This window comes from Narcine bancroftii, chromosome 3 (assembly GCF_036971445.1).
Source record: "Narcine bancroftii isolate sNarBan1 chromosome 3, sNarBan1.hap1, whole genome shotgun sequence".
NCBI classification, from domain to species: Eukaryota; Metazoa; Chordata; class Chondrichthyes; order Torpediniformes; family Narcinidae; genus Narcine; species Narcine bancroftii.
Genome location: NC_091471.1, coordinates 11453612 through 11472991, shown reverse-complemented (window position 1 = coordinate 11472991; position 19380 = coordinate 11453612). Strand labels below are relative to the sequence as shown.

At 46.7% G+C, this 19380-nt stretch overlaps 1 protein-coding gene across 1 annotated transcript in view; it reads left to right on the top strand.

Moving 5' to 3' along the window:
- Positions 1–19380, top strand: part of LOC138756972 (transcription factor COE3-like) — a 462275-nt gene that overhangs the window by 49054 nt on the left and 393841 nt on the right. Inside the window, exon 5 of the mRNA XM_069923497.1 lies at positions 9745–9818. Within this exon, the coding sequence (XP_069779598.1) occupies positions 9745–9818 (74 nt within the window). The remainder of the gene's footprint in view (positions 1–9744; positions 9819–19380) is intronic.

The window sequence follows — 19380 nt, the reverse complement described above, 5'->3', positions numbered from 1 at the left end:
GCAGAGATATGTAGGTGGGCATGAGAAACATTTAAGGAGTAGCCTCAGACCTTGATCAGGGCTCACTTGGTTATGGATATCGAAGCCTCATGAGCAAGATTCTAGCTATCAACTGAGTAATGCAAGCTCGCAAATCAAAGGTGTATGGTTTAGGTCCAAAGAGCGGCATGGTTGGGGTAACGGTTAGGGCAATGCTGCACAGTGACTGGGGTTTGAATCCGGCGCTGTCTGTCAGGAGTTTGTACATTCTCCCTGTGTCTGCGTGGGTTTTTTCCGGGGTCTCTGGTTTCCTCCCGCCGATCGAAATGTACCAGAGGTGTAGGTTGATTGGGCAGCATGGGCCGAAATGGCCTGTTTCTGTGCTGTATGTCTACATGTTAATTTTTAAAAAAAATTGAAGTTATTCCCTTGTAATTTAGCTGGAAGTGGTGCAGGACAAGATCTGCGAGAATCTTAATCATTTTAAATCCACACACCTTTCCCACTCCGACATATCCATTGCCTCATATTGCACTGCCAAATTGAGGTTACCTGCAAATTGGAGCAACAACACCTGCCTGGGCTCCTTCCAACCAGACAGCATTAACAACAACCTTTCAGTTTCCATGAAAGCCCTCTCCAAATAGGTCTGAACCGAGAAAAGGACGGAGCTCCACAAGGATGCCCTGTGATCAGCTGAGTGTCTCCAGCATTTTTATCTATTGCATTCAACTTGCAATATGCAGGTTTACTGTATATTCTTGTGTAAAAGTTGAGTTTTGGTGGCCAATTTTTTGGGTCAAATTGGGGCAGGACTTTTACATGGATACTATTTTTGAACGTGATAAGTACGTGCGTCGTTCAAGGTGTCAGGAGCTCGGCTGGCCTGGACCGCATGATAAGTCTGTGTTTGGGGCATTGGGAGCTCAGTTGGGCAAGCACTCAGGCGAGATTCCATGGTCGGAGTGTCGGGAGCTCTGGTGGGCGGGCGGCAGAGATGAAGACCTACTGTCGGGCCGTCGGTATTTCCGGTGAGCGGCCGGCCGGGGCAAAGATCCGCGGTGGGGACGCCGGGAGCTGCGACGGGCCGGCTGCTCAGGTGAGAATCCACGGTCGTGGGGTGGTGGGGATCTCCAGTGAGTGGGCAGTTGGGGCAAGGATCCACGCTCAGGTTTTCGGCTGCTTGGATGGGCGGGCGACCGAGGCGAGGGTTCAAGATCAGGGCGTCAGAAGCCCCGACGGGCATGCAGTCAGGGCGTGAGGTGTATGCACGGGCGGGCAGCTGAGGAATGAGTTCGCCGTCGAAGCATCAGGAGGTCGGGGCGAGGTTTTGTGGTTGGGACTTCAGGAGCTCGGATGGCCGGGCGGTCGGGGCCAAAACTAGTGGGGTCGACTTTTTCATGCAATATTTGGAACATATGCAATATTCTTGACCAATAAAGGTTGGGGGGGTCAGCTTCTACACTGAATCGACTATAATACAGTACTTGTTCAACTTCTTTGTGTCTGGGTTCAGTGCTAATTTACCCTGTCTTATGAAATGCCACAGTTTCCACCATTCTGCACTTTTGGCCCACTTCTGGAACTTTGGATCTTGCTGTACCTTTCAAGGCCCCTCCAGGAAATGCTGTAGGTAGCGATTATCCCGGTGTGGTCACAGATTCCTGGCCTGTGGAATTGGTCGGTGGTGGATGAGTTGAGCCGAAGGGCCTGTTTCCATGCGTTGTAACTCCATAAACCTCCTATGGAGTGCAATGCTTCAATTGCCATTTCATTTCATTTGGGATGACACGGTTAAAGTAGCAGTTAGTGCCACACTGTTGCAGTGCTGGCGCTTGGGCCAGAGTTCAAATCTGGGATGTTTCTGATCCAAATCTGGAATCCTCCAGGTGCTCTTGTTTCCTCCTACTGTTCAAAACATACTGGGGGATGCAGGTCAATTGGGTGGCAAGGGCTTGCGGGCCACAAGTGCCTGTTACCGTGCTGTAGGTCCAAATTAAAATTTAAAGACTTCACTCTGAGCATTTTCCAGTTTAGAATAAAACCAAATGCTAGAGATACTCAGCAGATCACGCAGCATCTATGGCAGGGAAGCAATGGTGCTCTGTGCTTAGTAAGGGATTGCTTTTGGTGGTATCTGGGTGGAAAGAAAAAGTTTGAAAACCACTGTTTTAAGTGTACCTAATTGACTCGTTATGTGCACGGTTCATAACTCCAATAAGGAGATGTTTGTCCATGATAGGCCACAAGTTAAGTGGACTCCAGGGAACTTGGTGCTCTCTACTCTCTCCTCTACAGATTTATCGATGTGTAGATGTGACAGCATTCTCGTCTTCAGTGCAAAAACATGAGAATATACAGTAACAGCACTGATTTACCACAGCTTAAAAACAAATAAAGAACTTTCTCACTCATTTCCTTCAGCGCATCATGAAATCAACTACTCGACACAACATTGCATTCTTCAACTCCCCAAACACCACCTGGCTAAACCCCTCTGACCATTGGCTCACGGCTGCACGAGTGACCCTAATGCTCTCACTCTCCTCCTGCATCTGAGATGCACCGACATCTAACACACCCGCACACACGCGCTGTTAACCTCCGCGCCTCGCTTCGCTTACATCATCAGCGGCGACCAGCACCGCTCCTGACAAAGGTAAGTACGTGACCGTGACAGTACATACGGAGATAACGAACATGCAGACAAATGGTGCATATGCAGTACATTTCTAAACATTAATAAATATTGTTTAATGAATAGAAGAGTTTTGGAGGGTTTGTATGAGCAGTAGAAGATAAAGGAATGAAGAAGAAGAAGAAAGAGCGATTGAGATTAATAAGTTAAACAGGAAAATCTGTAGATGCTAAATTGCTGTGCTGGAGAAATTCAGCAGGTCTCACAGCATCTTTAGGAAGTTGCGTGACCCGCTGAGCCCTTTATTAAAATACGAGCAAAATAATAGAGTGAGAAGGGTTCTTCTGCGAGCAGACTAATGGGTTATCTCCAGCATTCATACAGCTATGTAGAGAGGGCAATTTATGTCAGATTACAAAGAAAAGGAAGATCAAATAATGCCAAGCAATGGAACCATAGTTGGACTTTGGTGGGGTTCAGTCAGGAGCCTGATGGCCGAAGGTGAAGAAACTGTCTCTCTTAGCCTGTTGTTTTTTTACACTACCAATTAGTGGCTCGCAGGAAAAAGGAATCTCAGGATTGGATGTGATGCCATTTTCGTACTCTGACAATAAATCTGAAAAAAAAAGTCACGTGATTTCACCTCACTAGCCTTCTCCCTGATAGAAGGAGGGAGAACAGTGGGTGTCCGGGATGTGGTTGGGACCTGCAATACATTGCAATACATTCCCGGGAAGTGAGAGGTGTAGGTGGGGTTCAAGGAGGGGAGGGAAGTGTGTATGATGTTTTGAGCTGCATTCACCCCTTCCGTAGCTTCTTCCCGTCTTGTGCAGAGCAGCTTCCGTCACACATTGTGATGCGTCCAGCAGGTCTGCTTTCGCATAACTAGGCACAGAGATAAACCACTGACAGTCAGATGAATAGTTATGCAAATATCAGGGCAGAACTATAAATGGAGGAATAGATAAATGGACAGAGGGATAGATTGATAGAAGAATGAAAATGGGGAAAGATTTAGAGTAATGAATGATAGGTATACAGACAGACAAATCAATATTACATGGACAGAGAAATAATGTTCAAATAATCGATAAGATGTAAACTCATCCCTGTGGCAGATATCATTTAGTTGCTGTCTAGTTTCACTGTTCTGGGTACTGAAGTCAAAAAGCCATATTTCTTCATAAGCTGAGTGTCATTGCATTTGTCCAATCCTAATAGTTTTCAATTTGCTGCTAACTTCACCAATTCATTCCTTCATTTCAATCCATCCCATTTAACATTTCTGTGGCCATCGGACAGATCTGATTCTGCGCTGCTTGGCCATAACCCACTCACACTAGCCTCGGGGATACCTGAAAACATGAGGATTTACTTATTGCCTTGAAGAAGGACTCAGGCCTGAAATGCCAGTTAATTATCTATGCCTCCTTTGGACACTACGAGACCTGCTGAGTTAACTCCAGTATTTCTGTGATTTTACTATAGACACAGCCTCTGCAGACTTTCAAGTCAAGCTCATGACCATCTGATGCACAAGTACAACCCAACAAAACAGCGTTCTCTGATCCTTGGGTTAAAACACGCAGATACACAACCAGATATTACACACATACAGACAGATAATGTATATGCAGGACAAGTATTCAAATATGCAATTTAAAAAAATAAATTTAGGCATACTAGTCCACGCTGCCCAATTTACATCCCATTAACCTACACCACCGGTATGTTTTGAAGGGTGGGAGGAAACCGGAACCCCCGGAGAAAATCCACATGGACAAGGGAAGAACGTACAAATTCCTTACAGACAGCGCGGGATTCTAACCCAAGTCCCGATTGCTGGCGCTGTAAAGGCGTTGCGCTAACCGCTATGACATTGTTTCGTGAATATGAGAGTCTCGGAGGGTCAGTGTGAGCAGTGCCTTTGGTCGTTCAGCATTCTCACTGCCCGTGGGAAGAAACTGTTCCTCATCCTGGTGGATCTGGCTGTATCTCTTCTTCGATGGGAGCAGCTGAAAAACTCAGTGTTTCACTGCAGGCTGTGAAGCATCCAGCCAGTTTATTTTTCACCTGTATTACCTTGATGGAATATCCGATGACATGCCTACTCTCCTCATTCTGCTGAGGAAGCAACAGTGCTGGAATGCCTTCACGGGTGCCTCGATGTACTGCCTCATGAATGCCAAACTGCATAAACAAGCATTTGTTGGACAGAGCGATGCAATCCCCCAATCCATGGATCGGATCCAAGCTTTGCCACCTTCAGTCACAAGTGGAACCAGTCCTGATGCACAGTCTCGACCTGATACGCTGGCCACTCCTCTCACTGCTCACCCCATAGATGCTGCTCGACACCCTGAGACTCGCCAGCGGATGGGATTTCTTTTGCTCTGGGTTCCAGTGCCATGGACGGTGGCTGTCCTCACTGGACGAGCGGGATCCACAAATATCCCCATCTCAAGAGGATGGGGGAGCCCAGTACAAGACTGAAGAGCTGAATTCCAAAGACTCTCAGACCGGCACCTGGATATCGGGTTATGGATGTGAGAGAGGGAAGAGTGAGATTGTTGTGGCTTACATTGGTCAGCACAGCATCATGCGGTGAAGGGGCTGTACCATGGTGTAATGTTCTGCATTCACTTGCAAGACTCTTTGGCTAGAGGTGCAGTGTGGATGATCCACCTCAACCTTCTCCACTGGTCCCCAGTGTTATTGATAGCATTCGTGGTGTAGAACATAGAACGTTATAGCACAGTACAGGCCCTTCAGCCCATGATGTTGTGCTGACTTATGCAAATCTACCTCGTGACAATCTAACCCTTCCCTACATCACACTCATAATCTAACTTTCTTACATCATGTGTCTTTTGAACGTCCCTATTGCACCAGCCCCCACCACTGCCCCCGGCAATGCATTTCAGGCACCCACTACTCTTGGTGTTAAAAAAAACTACCCTAAACTTTCCTCCACTTATCATGAACAGATGTCCTCTGGTATTATGGTCATCAGGAAATAGGTGCTGACTGCCCACACTAAGCCCCTCATAATTGTATAGACCTCTATTAAGTCTCCTCTTATCCTTCCTCTCTGCAAAGAGAAAAGATCTAGCTCTGTCATCCTTGTTTCATGAGATACATTCTCCAATTCAGGCAACATCCTGATAAATCTGCACCCTCTCCAAACCATCCTTCTTGTAATGAGGCGACCAGAACTGAACACAATACTCAATGTCGAGGAATGGCTGCGGGCGTTAAACACTGAAAAGGCTTTTGGCCCTGACAACATTCTGGCAATAGGATTGAACACATGCTCCAGGCAGGCAGGCCTTCATTAGTCAGGGATTGAGCTCAAGAGTCATGAAATAATGCTGCGGCTCTACAAAACTCATGTTAGACCACACTTGGAACATTGTTAAAAACACACAAAAATGCTGGAGGAACTCAGCCGGTCTTTCAGCCACCAGGGCCAGGTCCATAATGAGGTCAGGAGCTGGGTGACGTTCTTTGTTTAGTAGGTTAATATATGTGGGCATAATATCGTGTTGCAATGTTCTGTGTGCTAATTTCCTGCAACATTGCCCACACTGGTCCAGTACAGTGACACTTGACAGTGGAAAATTGCCCAGGAATATTTTCACAAGATCACAAGGCAAAGGAACAGAAGGCAGCCACTCGGCCCATCGAGTCTGTTCCATAAATCTACACTAAGCTACTCTACACTAGTTCCAATTTCCGGCCTTTTTCCCCATATCCCTTGATGCCCTCACTAGTGAGATACTTGTCTATTTCTTCTACTACTGTATGCGGCAGCGAGTTGCACAGATCCACGATCCTCTGGCTAAAGAAGTTCTTCTCTGTTTTACATGGATAACTTCTAATTTTCAGACTATGACCCCTTGTCCTCGATTCACCCACCAAGGAAAACACCTTATCCGCATCCACCCTATCTAAGCCTTTCAAAATACAAAAAGGCTCGATGAGATCTCCTCTCATTCTTTTATACTCCAACATATACAACCCAAGAGCTGCCCAATGCTCCTCGTACTTTAGGCCTTGCATTCCAGAAATCATCCTAGTAAATCTCCTCTGCTCCCTCTCTAACAACATCACATCCTTCTGAAGATAGGGGGCCCAAAACTGCACACAGTTACTCCAAATGAGGTCTCACCAGTGCCCCATAGAGCCTCATCAACACCTCTTTACTCTTGTACATTATTCCTCTTGAAATGAAGGCCAACATAGCATTCGCTTTCTTCACTACCAATATCACCTGGTCATTAACTTTTAGGTTTCCCTGCACGAGGACACCCAGGTCCCTTTGCACATCCGAGGTCTGAATTTTCACCCCATCCAATTAATATTCTGCCTATTTTTGCCCATAAGAAGCAACGAGAATCCAGCTCAGCCCATTGCTGCCCCATTTGGCTTCTCCTGATGATCAGTCATCAGGAAGGATAAACAATGTTGCTTTCAAGAGGCATTTCCTTGGTAACAGCCTGCTCACAGGATCTCAGTCTGGGTTCTGCCCAAGCCATCCAGCTCCTGACCTCGTTATGGCCCTGGCCCAAATGTGGACAAAGGAACTGAATGAGAGTATCTGCCCTTGACACCATTCCAAGCCCACCAGTACATGGTTCTTTCTTTGGCTTGGCTTCGCGGACGAAGATTTATGGAGGGGGTAAAAAAAGTCCACGTCAGCTGCAGGCTCGTTTGTGGCTGACCAGTCCGATGCGGGACAGGCAGACACGATTGCAGCGGTTGCAAGGGAAAATTGGTTGGTTGGGGTTGGGTGTTGGGTTTTTCCTCCTTTGCCTTTTGTCAGTGAGGTGGGCTCTGCGGTCTTCTTCAAAGGAGGCTGCTGCCCGCCAAACTGTGAGGCGCCAAGATGCACGGTTTGAGGCGTTATCAGCCCACTGGCGGTGGTCAATGTGGCAGGCACCAAGAGATTTCTTTAGGCAGTCCTTGTACCTTTTCTTTGGTGCACCTCTGTCACGGTGGCCAGTGGAGAGCTCGCCATATAATACGATCTTGGGAAGGCGATGGTCCTCCATTCTGGAGACGTGACCCATCCAGCGCAGCTGGATCTTCAGCAGCGTGGACTCGATGCTGTCGACCTCTGCCATCTCGAGTACCTCGACGTTAGGGGTGTGAGCGCTCCAATGGATGTTGAGGATGGAGCGGAGACAACGCTGGTGGAAGCGTTCTAGGAGCCGTAGGTGGTGCCGGTAGAGGACCCATGATTCGGAGCCGAACAGGAGTGTGGGTATGACAACGGCTCTGTATACGCTTATCTTTGTGAGGTATTTCAGTTGGTTGTTTTTCCAGACTCTTTTGTGTAGTCTTCCAAAGGCGCTATTTGCCTTGGCGAGTCTGTTGTCTATCTCATTGTCGATCCTTGCATCTGATGAAATGGTGCAGCCGAGATAGGTAAACTGGTTGACCGTTTTGAGTTTTGTGTGCCCGATGGAGATGTGGGGGGGCTGGTAGTCATGGTGGGGAGCTGGCTGATGGAGGACCTCAGTTTTCTTCAGGCTGACTTCCAGGCCAAACATTTTGGCAGTTTCCGCAAAGCAGGATGTCAAGCGCTGAAGAGCTGGCTCTGAATGGGCAACTAAAGCGGCATTATCTGCAAAGAGTAGTTCACGGACAAGTTTCTCTTGTGTCTTGGTGTGAGCTTGCAGGCGCCTCAGATTGAAGAGACTGCCATCCGTGCGGTACCGGATGTAAACAGCGTCTTCATTGTTGGGGTCTTTCATGGCTTGGTTCAGCATCATGCTGAAGAAGATTGAAAAGAGGGTTGGTGCGAGAACACAGCCTTGCTTCACGCCATTGTTAATGGAGAAGGGTTCAGAGAGCTCATTGCTGTATCTGACCCGACCTTGTTGGTTTTCGTGCAGTTGGATAATCATGTTGAGGAACTTTGGGGGACATCCGATGCGCTCTAGTATTTGCCAAAGCCCTTTCCTGCTCACGGTGTCGAAGGCTTTGGTGAGGTCAACAAAGGTGATGTAGAGTCCTTTGTTTTGTTCTCTGCACTTTTCTTGGAGCTGTCTGAGGGCAAAGACCATGTCAGTGGTTCCTCTGTTTGCGCGAAAGCCGCACTGTGATTCTGGGAGAATATTCTCGGCGACACTAGGTATTATTCTGTTTAGTAGAATCCTAGCGAAGATTTTGCCTGCAATGGAGAGCAACGTGATTCCCCTGTAGTTTGAGCAGTCACAAAGGTGACAAAAGCATGGGGAACACCTTCCCCTGGAAGCTGCCTCCAAGCTGCACGCACCATCCTGACTTGGGGATTTATCAAGTAAGTCAAGATTATAGTCATCTAGTTGTACTAGTACAACCTGACGAAACAGCGTTCTCCAGTCCTCTGTGAAAAAATATGCAGACACACAATACCAATGCAGGACAAGTAATCGTATATACAAATTCATAAATAAATAGCGTTTCATGAATATGACAGCCTTGGATGGTCAGTGTGAGCAGTTCCTTTGGGTGTTCAGGATTCTCACTGCCTGCGGGAAGAAGCTGTTCCTCAGCCTGGCGGTGCTAGCTCTGATCCTCCTGTATCTCTTCTGCAATGGGAACAGCTGAAAGATGCCATGGGCGGGGTGGAAGGGGTCCTCAAGGGCTTTCTGCACCCTCTTCAGATGACGATCTTGGTAGATCACATCAATGGTGGGGTGGGGGGGGGGGTAAGACGCTTATCGCCATTCCTTTTCCATTTTTGCCTCAGAGTCCATCCCAATATTTCTGCATTGTGGAGTTCACTTACACCTTAAGGACTGCAGTGGTCCCCCTAAATGAAAATAAAATTGAAACTTTAGGACTATATCCTTCTTTGCTTAGTCTATTTATGCAGTGGTCTAAATGTCTCTTAAACACAGTCACTATATCTGATTCCATCACCTCCCCTAGCAACCCAGTCCAGATATCAGCCTCCCTTTATATGAAAGAAAATCCAAGGTTCAAGGTTTCTGGGATCCTAGAAAGAAAATCATTTGCGGTATCTCTGACACTGCAGTTCTTCTCCAGATCTGCAGTGAGTCGTTAGCCTGGATAAGTCGATTGAATGCAGCCAGCCAAGTAGCGTTTGAATGACTTGATTGTCTTTTATCTTTCAGGCGATCATTTATGAAGGACAGGATAAAAATCCAGAGATGTGTCGAGTGCTGCTTACCCATGAGATCATGTGCAGGTGGGTGATTTCAATATTCACCACTTCCAATAAATGCCAGAGTTGCAAATAAAGCAGTCAGGCACCCGTCCTTCATCTGAGGAAATGGAGAGATATGGCTGCTGCGAGCGGGTTCAGTAAAATGCAGCTGGATGTGTTTCTCACCAAGTTAGGAAGCTCGAGGCTTGAGTAACAAGTTCTCCTAGTGGTATTAAGAATCAGAATTTATTGCTACGAAAGTGTGTTGTGAAATTCATTGATCAGTGGGAATATTATTGTGCATTACATATGCAAATGTTTGCTATGGATTACATTTCCAAAGACACAAATTTAAAAAATCTATTAATGAAAAAGAAGAGAAAAAAGTGAGGTGATGTCTACGCTTCATCGTTGATTCAGATATCTGATGGCGGAGGTGTAGAAGCTGGTTTGTACCGTTGGGTGCTCGTCCTCAGGCTCCTGTACCTCCTTCCTGATGGTAGTAGTGTGAAGAGGGCTTGACCCGATGAGGAGAATAGAGGCTGCTTTCTTGAGACACTGCCTCAATGAAGTGAAGAATGTTCCCCGTGATGGCGCTGGCTGAGTTCACAACTCTCTGTAGCCTTTTCTGTCCTGTCCTCCATACCAGATGACCCATCAGAATGCTCAGTGCAGTACGCCCGTAGAAATTTTCAAGAGTCCTTGATGACGTACTAAATCAACAACGTAACGCTACTGGCGAGCCTTCTTCACAATCGCATTGACATGATGTCCCCAAGGTAGATCTTCAAGAAGGATGTTTTCATTCTGGTGACTGCAGAGGAATGTGAGAATTACCTGAAGTTCTCAGTGAGTTCCATTGATGTGATGCATTGATAGGAGTCGATGGAGTTTGTGTGATGGCCTAAGTTACGATCAGAGCACTCAGATATTCCTTGCGGTTTCAGGTGGAACAGTTCCCTCACTGAACTGTGATGCATCCAGACAGTGTCTAATTCCGGTCACCTCAATGCATGGAAGCTTTGGAAAGGACAATGAAAAGATTTAGTAGGATGTTGCCTGGATTGGAGGGTATGAGGGGATTGGACAGACTTGTGTTGTTTTCCCTGGAGCGTCCGAGGCTGAGGGGAGACCTGATAGAAGTTCATGAAGTGATAAGGGTGCGTTGATGGAATGTAGAGTTTGAATATTTCTCCCCCCCCCAGGATGAAAATATTACATGGAATATTTATGAGGAGGGAAAAGTTTGAATGAGATGTGGGGGACAAATCTTCTGCCCAGAGTGTGGTGGATATCTGGAGTGGGCTGCCAGGAGGATGGAAGCAGATACAATTATAGTGTTGACCAGGCTTCTACATAGACATATCAATACCCATGGGATAAAGGGACATAGCAGCAAAGTTTTCACTTGGGAATCATGTTCTGCGCAGACACCTAAACCAAAGGGCCTGTCCATTGCTGTACTTTTTTTTGATACTTTCTGTGGTCATCTATAAAAATTGGTAAGAGACATTGACGACTTTTTTTGGTAAGACCACACTTAGAGTTTTATGTTCAGTTAGAGAAAATGTGTGGAAGCCACGCAGAGGAGATTTACCAGGATGTTGCCTGGATTGGGAAACAAGTCTTCTGAGGGAAGGTTAGCAGAGCTGGGACTTGTCACTTGGGTGACCAGTACTTCAGGTAATTCTCACATTCCTCTGCAGTCACCAGAATGAAAACATCCTTCTTGAAGATCTACCTTGGGGACATCATGTCAATGCGATTGTGAAGAAGGCTCGCCAGTAGCGTTACGTTGTTGATTTAGTACGTCATCAAGGACTCTTGAAAATTTCTACGGGCGTACTGCATACTTGGGAGCGTAGAAAGATGAGAGGAGACTGGATTGAGGTTTACAAGATTAGGAGAGGCATGGATGGGGTGGATAGCCAGCGCCTATTTCCGAGGGCAGGATCAGCAAACACCAGAGGATGTGTGTACAAAGTGAAGGGAGGGAAGTTTAGGGGAGATATCAGGGGTAAGTTTTTTTTTTAACACAGAGAGTTTGTGGGTGCCTGGAATGCCTTTCCAGGGATGGTGGTGGAGGCTGAAATATTCGGGACACTTAAGAGACTTAGACTCATGGATGAAAGAAAAATAGAGGGTTATGGGGTAGGGAGGGTTCAGTACCTTTTTTAATGGGTCGTCACAAGATCAAGGGCTGAAGGGCCTGTACTGCGCTGTATTGTTCTATGTTCTATGTCAGATTTTCTGAAGCTTCTCTAATGAACTTTCTTGGACAGCAGATTTCCTTTCGCAGAGGACATTAATGATCCAGATGGCATCGAGTAATGACCTGCTCATTTCATGGCTATTGAGATGATCAAAAAGTAACTCAAAATTGATGTCAATTCCCAGTTGCTGAGGCAGGATCTGAACTCTGTTCTTGAATCAATCAGATTCAGATTTCAGATTTATTGTCAGATTACAGATCGTGACACCACATACAACCCTGAGATTCTTTGTCCTGCTAGCATGGCATAATTACCACTTTTTAAAGAGAGGTAAGCAGATAACAAATGTAAACAAATTGACTGTGCAATACAGCGAGAATTAAAAAAAAACTCAAGGTGTAAGTATCCTTAAATGAAGCCCTGATTTAGTCTGATGGTGGAGGGGTAGCAGTTGATCCTGAACCTGGTGCTGCGAGTCCCGTGGAATTTGTACCTCTTCCTTCATGAGGTCAGTAATGAGCAGCCTTTTCACTGTTGTGACGATCTAGCGAGAAAAATCTGAGAATTGGGCAAGTTGTGGACTCCGGGTGAGAAGTCCCTACATCCAGGGTGAGGGGATGAGGTGGGTCATAACCTTCAATATTAAGCAAATTAGAGGAACAACTCATATTCTGTCTGGGTAACCTCCAACCAAAGAGCATTAACTGACCCCTCTAGTTACCGTTATCCCGCACTACCCCCTCTTTCTCTCTTTCCCTATGCTTAAGTCTCCTTCCCTCCAATTCTCCATCTCACTCTCACTCCCCCATATCTCCCCCCTCATCCTTCCCTCCAACTCTCCATCTCACTCCCATTCCCCCATATCTCCCCCCTCATCCCTCCAACTCTCCATCTCACTCTCACCCCCCATATCTCCCCTCATCCTTCCCTCCAACTCTCCATCTCACTCTCACTTTCCCCCATATCTCCCCCTCATCCTTCCCTCCAACTCTCCATCTCACTCTCACTCTCCCATATCTCCCCCTCATCCTTCCCTCCAACTCTCCAACTCACTCTCACTCCCCCATATCTCCCCCCTCATCCCTCCAACTCTCCATCTCACTCTCACCCCCTCATATCTCCCCCTCATCCTTCCCTCCAACTCTCCATCTCACTCTCACTCCACCCATATCTCCCCCCTCATTCTTTTCTCCAACTCTGCATTCAGAGCTACCCCAGCTACCTCTTGGTCCAGATCACCTCACCTTCCCTATCTGACCCTCCTATCCACGTCCACCTATGGCCTCCTGGCTGTAATCCTGTGCTCCCCCTTGGCCCTTCCTCCCTCCTCCCACCTCCTTTTTATTCCAGGCATTTGCCTGCTTTTTGCTCATATCTCAATGAGGTATCCAGGCCTGTATCGTGGTAAAATATCTTTGCCTCTGTGGACACTGCGGCAGTTTCTCCAACACTTCTATGCACTTACTACAATCAGACTTTCTTGTTTCAGTCAAATATGATGGGTTCTGACCTGCAGATCTTGCATCACGAGGTCATGGAAAGTTTGGTAGGCCCAGCCTAAGGCTAACTTGGTCTCAACGTAGGCTTCTTGAAAGCAGATGGCTTTGGCTCACTTGATAGAATCTTTGAACATGTTCCCTTCCGATGGTTTTAGGCAGAGTTGCAGTTAGTTGTGGAACAGAGAGACCGAGGAGTAGAGGTGTATCTTTCCCTGAAATTATCAACTCAGGAGGACAAGGTGGTGAAGAGAAGCCCGCTGGCCTTCATTGGGCAGGGTACTGAGGTAAAGACTGGGACCTCACGATTCAGCTTTTCAAGGTGTTGGTGAGACCACGCTTGGAAGGATAGATGCAGTTCTGTTCACCCAGCTGTAGGAAGGACATCCATAAATTTAAAGGGGTGCAGAGGTGATTGATCAGGATGTTGTCGGGATTCTAGGTCTTGAGGTTGGATAGCTGGGTTTTTATTCTGAAGAGCAGAGGAGGTTGAAGGATGACTTTAGAGTGGATTGTAGCATCATGAGAGATGCAGATGAAGTGATCGTGTTATATGGCGAGCTCTCCACTGGCCACCGTGACAGAGGTGCACCAAAGAAGAGGTACAAGGACTGCCTAAAGAAATCTCTTGGTGCCTGCCACATTGACCACCGCCAGTGGGTTGCAACTGTGTCTGCCTGTCCCGCATCGGACTTGTCAGCCACAAACAAGCCTGCAGCTGACGTGGACATTACCCCTCCATAAATCTTCATCTGCGAAGCCAAGCCAAAGAGAGAGAGACTGGTCACAGTGGCTTTCTTCAGGGTAGATAATTCCAGAAAGGGAGGGCACAGGCTTCATGGGAGAGGGGAGAGAGGGAGCTGAGGGGCAACTTTCTTTCTCAAGGGGTGGTTCATGTCTGGAATGAGCTGCCAGAGGAAACTGAGGAAGAGGGCACAATAATGTTCAGAAGATATTTGGATAGATACAAGGATAGGAAGGGCTCAGAAGGATATGCACCGAAAGCTGGCAAATGGGACTAGCCCAGTATGCCAACTTGGTCAGCATGTACAATTAAAACAGTGGTTTTCAAACTTTCCACTCACATACCACTTTACATATTCCCTGTGCCCTTGGTGCTCTGTGATTAGTAAGAGATTACTTAAGGTGGGATGTGAGTGGAAAGAAAAAGTTTGAAAACCACTGTTTTAATTGTCCCTAATTGACTCGTTATGTGCACAGTTTCATAACTCCAAAATAAATGGGCCAATGGCAATTTTACTCAAGCAAAATATTTCAATAAGAATTGGGTCTGGAGCAGTGGTTCTCAACCTTCCCTTCCCACTCACATCCCACCTTAAGCAATCTCTTACTAATCATAGATGGCATAGGGATTACTTAAGGTGGGATATGAGTGGAAAGGAAACGTTTGAAAACCACTGCTCTATACCTAATGCAAGCTATTCCCATATAACAGAAGGTTTATCTTACTTTACTTTGGGAAAGTGACAAACACTTTCTCCCCAATTTCATTCACTTCAATTTCAGTCTTGGAGCTGGCTGCAAATTATCAATAAGTACAAGTTCAAGTTTATTTATCATCCGATTGTACAAGTACAATGCAGCAAAACGGCATTCTCCAGTCCACAGTGCAAAACACACATACAGACATAACACACATATAGATGGAAAATACATACAGACATAACACACATACAGATGTAACCCACATACAGACATAATCCACAAACAGACAGAACACACATACAGACATAACACACATACAAATGGAACATACATACAGACAGAACACACATACAGACATAACACACATACAGACATAATCCACACACAGACAGAACACACATACAGACATAACACACATACAGACAGAACATACATACAGACAGAACATACATACAGACAGAACATTCTTTGGCTTGGCTTCGCGGACGAAGATTTATGGAGGGGGTAAAAAGTCCACGTCAGCTGCAGGCTCATTTGTGGTTGACAAGTCCGATGCGGGACAGGCAGACAAGCTGCAGGGGAAAATTGGTTGGTTGGGGTTGGGTGTTGGGTCTTTCCTCCTTTGCCTTTTGTCAGTGAGGTGGGCTCTGCGGTCTTCTTCAAAGGAGGTTGCTGCCCGCCAAACTGTGAGGCGCCAAGATGCACGGTTTGAGGCGATATCAGCCCAATGGCGGTGGTCAATGTGGCAGGCACCAAGAGATTTCTTTAGGCAGTCCTTGTACCTTTTCTTTGGTGCACCTCTGTCACGGTGGCCAGTGGAGAGCTCGCCATATAACACGATCTTGGGAAGGCGATGGTCCTCCATTCTGGAGACGTGACCCACCCAGCGCAGCTGGATCTTCAGCAGCGTGGACTCGATGCTGTCGACCTCTGCCATCTCGAGTACTTCGACGTTAGGAATGAAAGCGCTCCAATGGATGTTGAGGATGGAGCGGAGACAACGCTGGTGGAAGCGTTCTAGGAGCCGTAGGTGAGCCGGTAGAGGACATACATACAGACAGAACATACATACAGACAGAACATACATACAGACATAACACACATACAGATGGAACATACATACAGACATAACGCACATGCAGACATAACACACATGCAGACAGAACACACATGCAGACGTAACACACATACAGACGTAACCCACATACAGATGGAACCCACATACAGACAGAACCCACATACAGACAGAACCCATATACAGATGGAACCCACATACAGATGGAACACACATACAGACGGAACACACATACAGACGGAACACACACACATACATAACACACATACAGACAGGAACAGTAGATTTCAGATTTATTGTCAGAGTAAATACTTGACATCGCATACAACCCCGAGATTATTTTTCCTGTGGGTGAGGAAGAATTATCACTAATTGGTAGTGCAAAGAAAAACTGTACTAAACGTGCACATGTAAATTAACAAAGAACTGTAAACAAACTGACTGTGCAATACAGAGAGAACAAAATATCAATAAAGTGCAAGAGTCCTTAAATGAATCACTGATTGAGTTTGTCGTTGAGGAGTCTGATGGTGGAGGGGAAGCAGCTGTTCCTGAACCTGGTGGTGTGAGTCCTGTGGCACCTCCACCTCTTTCCTGATGGCAGCAGCGAGAACAGAGCGTGTGGCTGGTGGTGTGGATCTTTGATGATCGATGCTGCTCTCTGACGGCAGTGTTCCCTGTAGATGTTCTCAATGGTGGGGAGGGTTTTGCCTGTGATGTCCTGGGCTGTGTCCATTACCTTTTGCAGGGCTTTATGCTCAGGGGTATTGGTGTCTCCTCACCACACTGTGATGTAGCTGGATGGCACTTTCCACTACACAGAAACAGTCCCATAAACATATAAAATTAACTGATGCATTAGGCAGGAATAAAACTCAGGCCCTCCATGTAGCAGGAGGGAATGGATGAGTCACAGCAGTATGAATTTTGTGCATTTATGTGGCACCGATTAGCACAATATCCCAATATCCCAATTGGATCAAGATGAGGGTGTGTCTATATATGCTGTGAGGACTGTGCTGTTTCAGGATTGGACGGTGGGGGAGTGATGGCTTTGAGAGCAGGGTCCTACTGCCCGGCTCTTCCATGCAGGTTTAAATTGCAAGTGGAACAGGGATGGGGGCACTTTATTGACAAGGATCCTCGTAATCTGGATCTAAGATGGTGGTGACCACGCATGGTGGCAACTTCGAGGGCTGCAGGCTCTGGGGGAAGAACAACACCCTCTGCCCCTCCACAACACTGAGAAGGAGAAGCTTGGAGAGGACCCCACAGGGGTCCAGTCTGGGGTTCGGTATCTGATGGCCTCACACCAAGCTGCTGGTTTCTGGGAACAGGGTATGGTGTCCGGTTATCGTGAGGGAATCCAGAAAGCCTCGAATGCTGACAGCTTCTTGATTGGTTCAGGGGTATTGGAACCAGGAGTCGAGGAGGGTGACGTGGATGTCTCGAGGTCTGATTCACTGCGTAGGGCACATGGCGATGGAGATTACAGGGACACAGGAGGAGTTGGTGTAGGACTGAGGAACGCACAGACGGCGGTCTCGAGGAAAAGGAACCCACACAGCTGTGGACTGCTGGAAACTGGCTTGAAACTGGCTGAAGGGTTACCAGGTATCGGAAGTGGGATGCGAGAGGGTGTCGAGAGCTCTGAAGGGTTCCTAATCGTATCAGAGGTTTGGATCTGGAGTTTGGCTTGCTTATGGTTTGGACTGGGCTCTGTGCGGCTGTGTGTGTGCTGCAGGTGAATCCACAGACACTCGGTGACTCTGGGGTGGGGGGGGGGCGGTGTGGAGATCTGGCTTTCTCTGACTGTAAGAGACGCTTCAGGCAATTTCTGCTGATGGCAAATCTGTCTGCCTTACGGCACACTAAAGGCAATTTCATGTAACATGGCACTGTTTTTAATTACATGACGATAAATAGAATCTTGAATCTTGTATCCACGGATTCTCAATGTCTCTGAAGGGACTCTCCTTTCCTTCTCTCGCCCGCCTTCATTGTGGCACGGTTCTAGTGGCATCTCTCTGTGCAAAGGAAGGAAAGATGTTTGTGTGCAAGCAAACCAGAAAATCTGCAGATGCTGGGATACACTGTACAGAACAATAAACGGAATCTTGAATCTTAATCATGTAGTTAAAAAAAAAAGCAGCCTGCCAATAGTGAAAATCATAAAATATTTTTATGGTTTCTTTTTATGTCGTTGAAGGAAAGTATGCAACAAGCCAAAACTTGACTGCTTCACAGGGAAGGGGGCACATAAACTTTAAGTAGAATCCTAAGGAGGCCATAGCCCCAGCAAAGGTTGAGAACCGCTGTTCTAGATCTAACCTATCCAAGCTCCCCCTACAGTTCTGCTCACAGCTGAGTAAATTTACCTTTTCTTTCCGTGTTTATTTTTGCTGACTCAACTATGTTCTTGTGTCCTGTAAATATCTTGTCCACCAAAATATGGTGTGTCCAGCCTTGGAACCGTAGGCGGTCTGGTAAGGCAGTCAGGAAATACCCAGTGGGAGCAGCCGGATAATATTCTCCGGGATCGGAACAGATTTCATTGACCTCTTTCTCATTTCAGGCTCAGACCTATATTTAGGTCTCCGCACACAATGTTCTGCTGCCTGTGAACGAGGACAGCAGGTTTATAAAAAGAAACCGCAGTTCAGAGAAGGACTCGTGGTAATATCACAATGGCCAACACTATGTATGGTGTTGTGTCGCGTGCAGTTCACCAGGCTGGACGATGGAAGCACGGAGAAGTCACCCATCACCCCCAGCAATCCCTCACCTCGTTACATACATCATCATGCCCTGAGCCTTGTTACATTTCCTGATTAAATATGCACTAGTCAGAACAGAGTTAAGATGTTTAATCATTTGCTGAATATATTACTGGAGCGCAGGTATAATTTGCATCATAATTGGTAAGATTGTTTTAACTGAGCTGATTTGATGTAGTTTGCATTTGCAGATGGGCTGTGTGCATTTAGACTGCTGTGCAGTACATGTGTATGCTTGTCCGTGTGGTCGTGCGGGTGTGTGTGTGCACGCGCTTGTGCATGTGTTCTAGAGTGCTCCCTTTACCATTGAGGGGCTGAGACCAAGCGGAAGTCCCTCAAATAATAAAGAGGGGAAGGAGCGGTACTGGTGCATTTCGAGAACAAATGGAACAATTGATGGAAATGTTTAGATATGACTGACACTATGGATGTGAAAAGACTTTGAACGGCTTTTCTTTTTTGTAAATAATTTATTGTGAATCAGGTCTATTTTTGGAAAAGAAGTTGTGTATGAATGTGCGTGCGTGTGCGTGTGGTTGAATGTTCTAGTCATACAGCACGGAAACAGGCCCTAGGCCCTTCATGCCACTATGACTC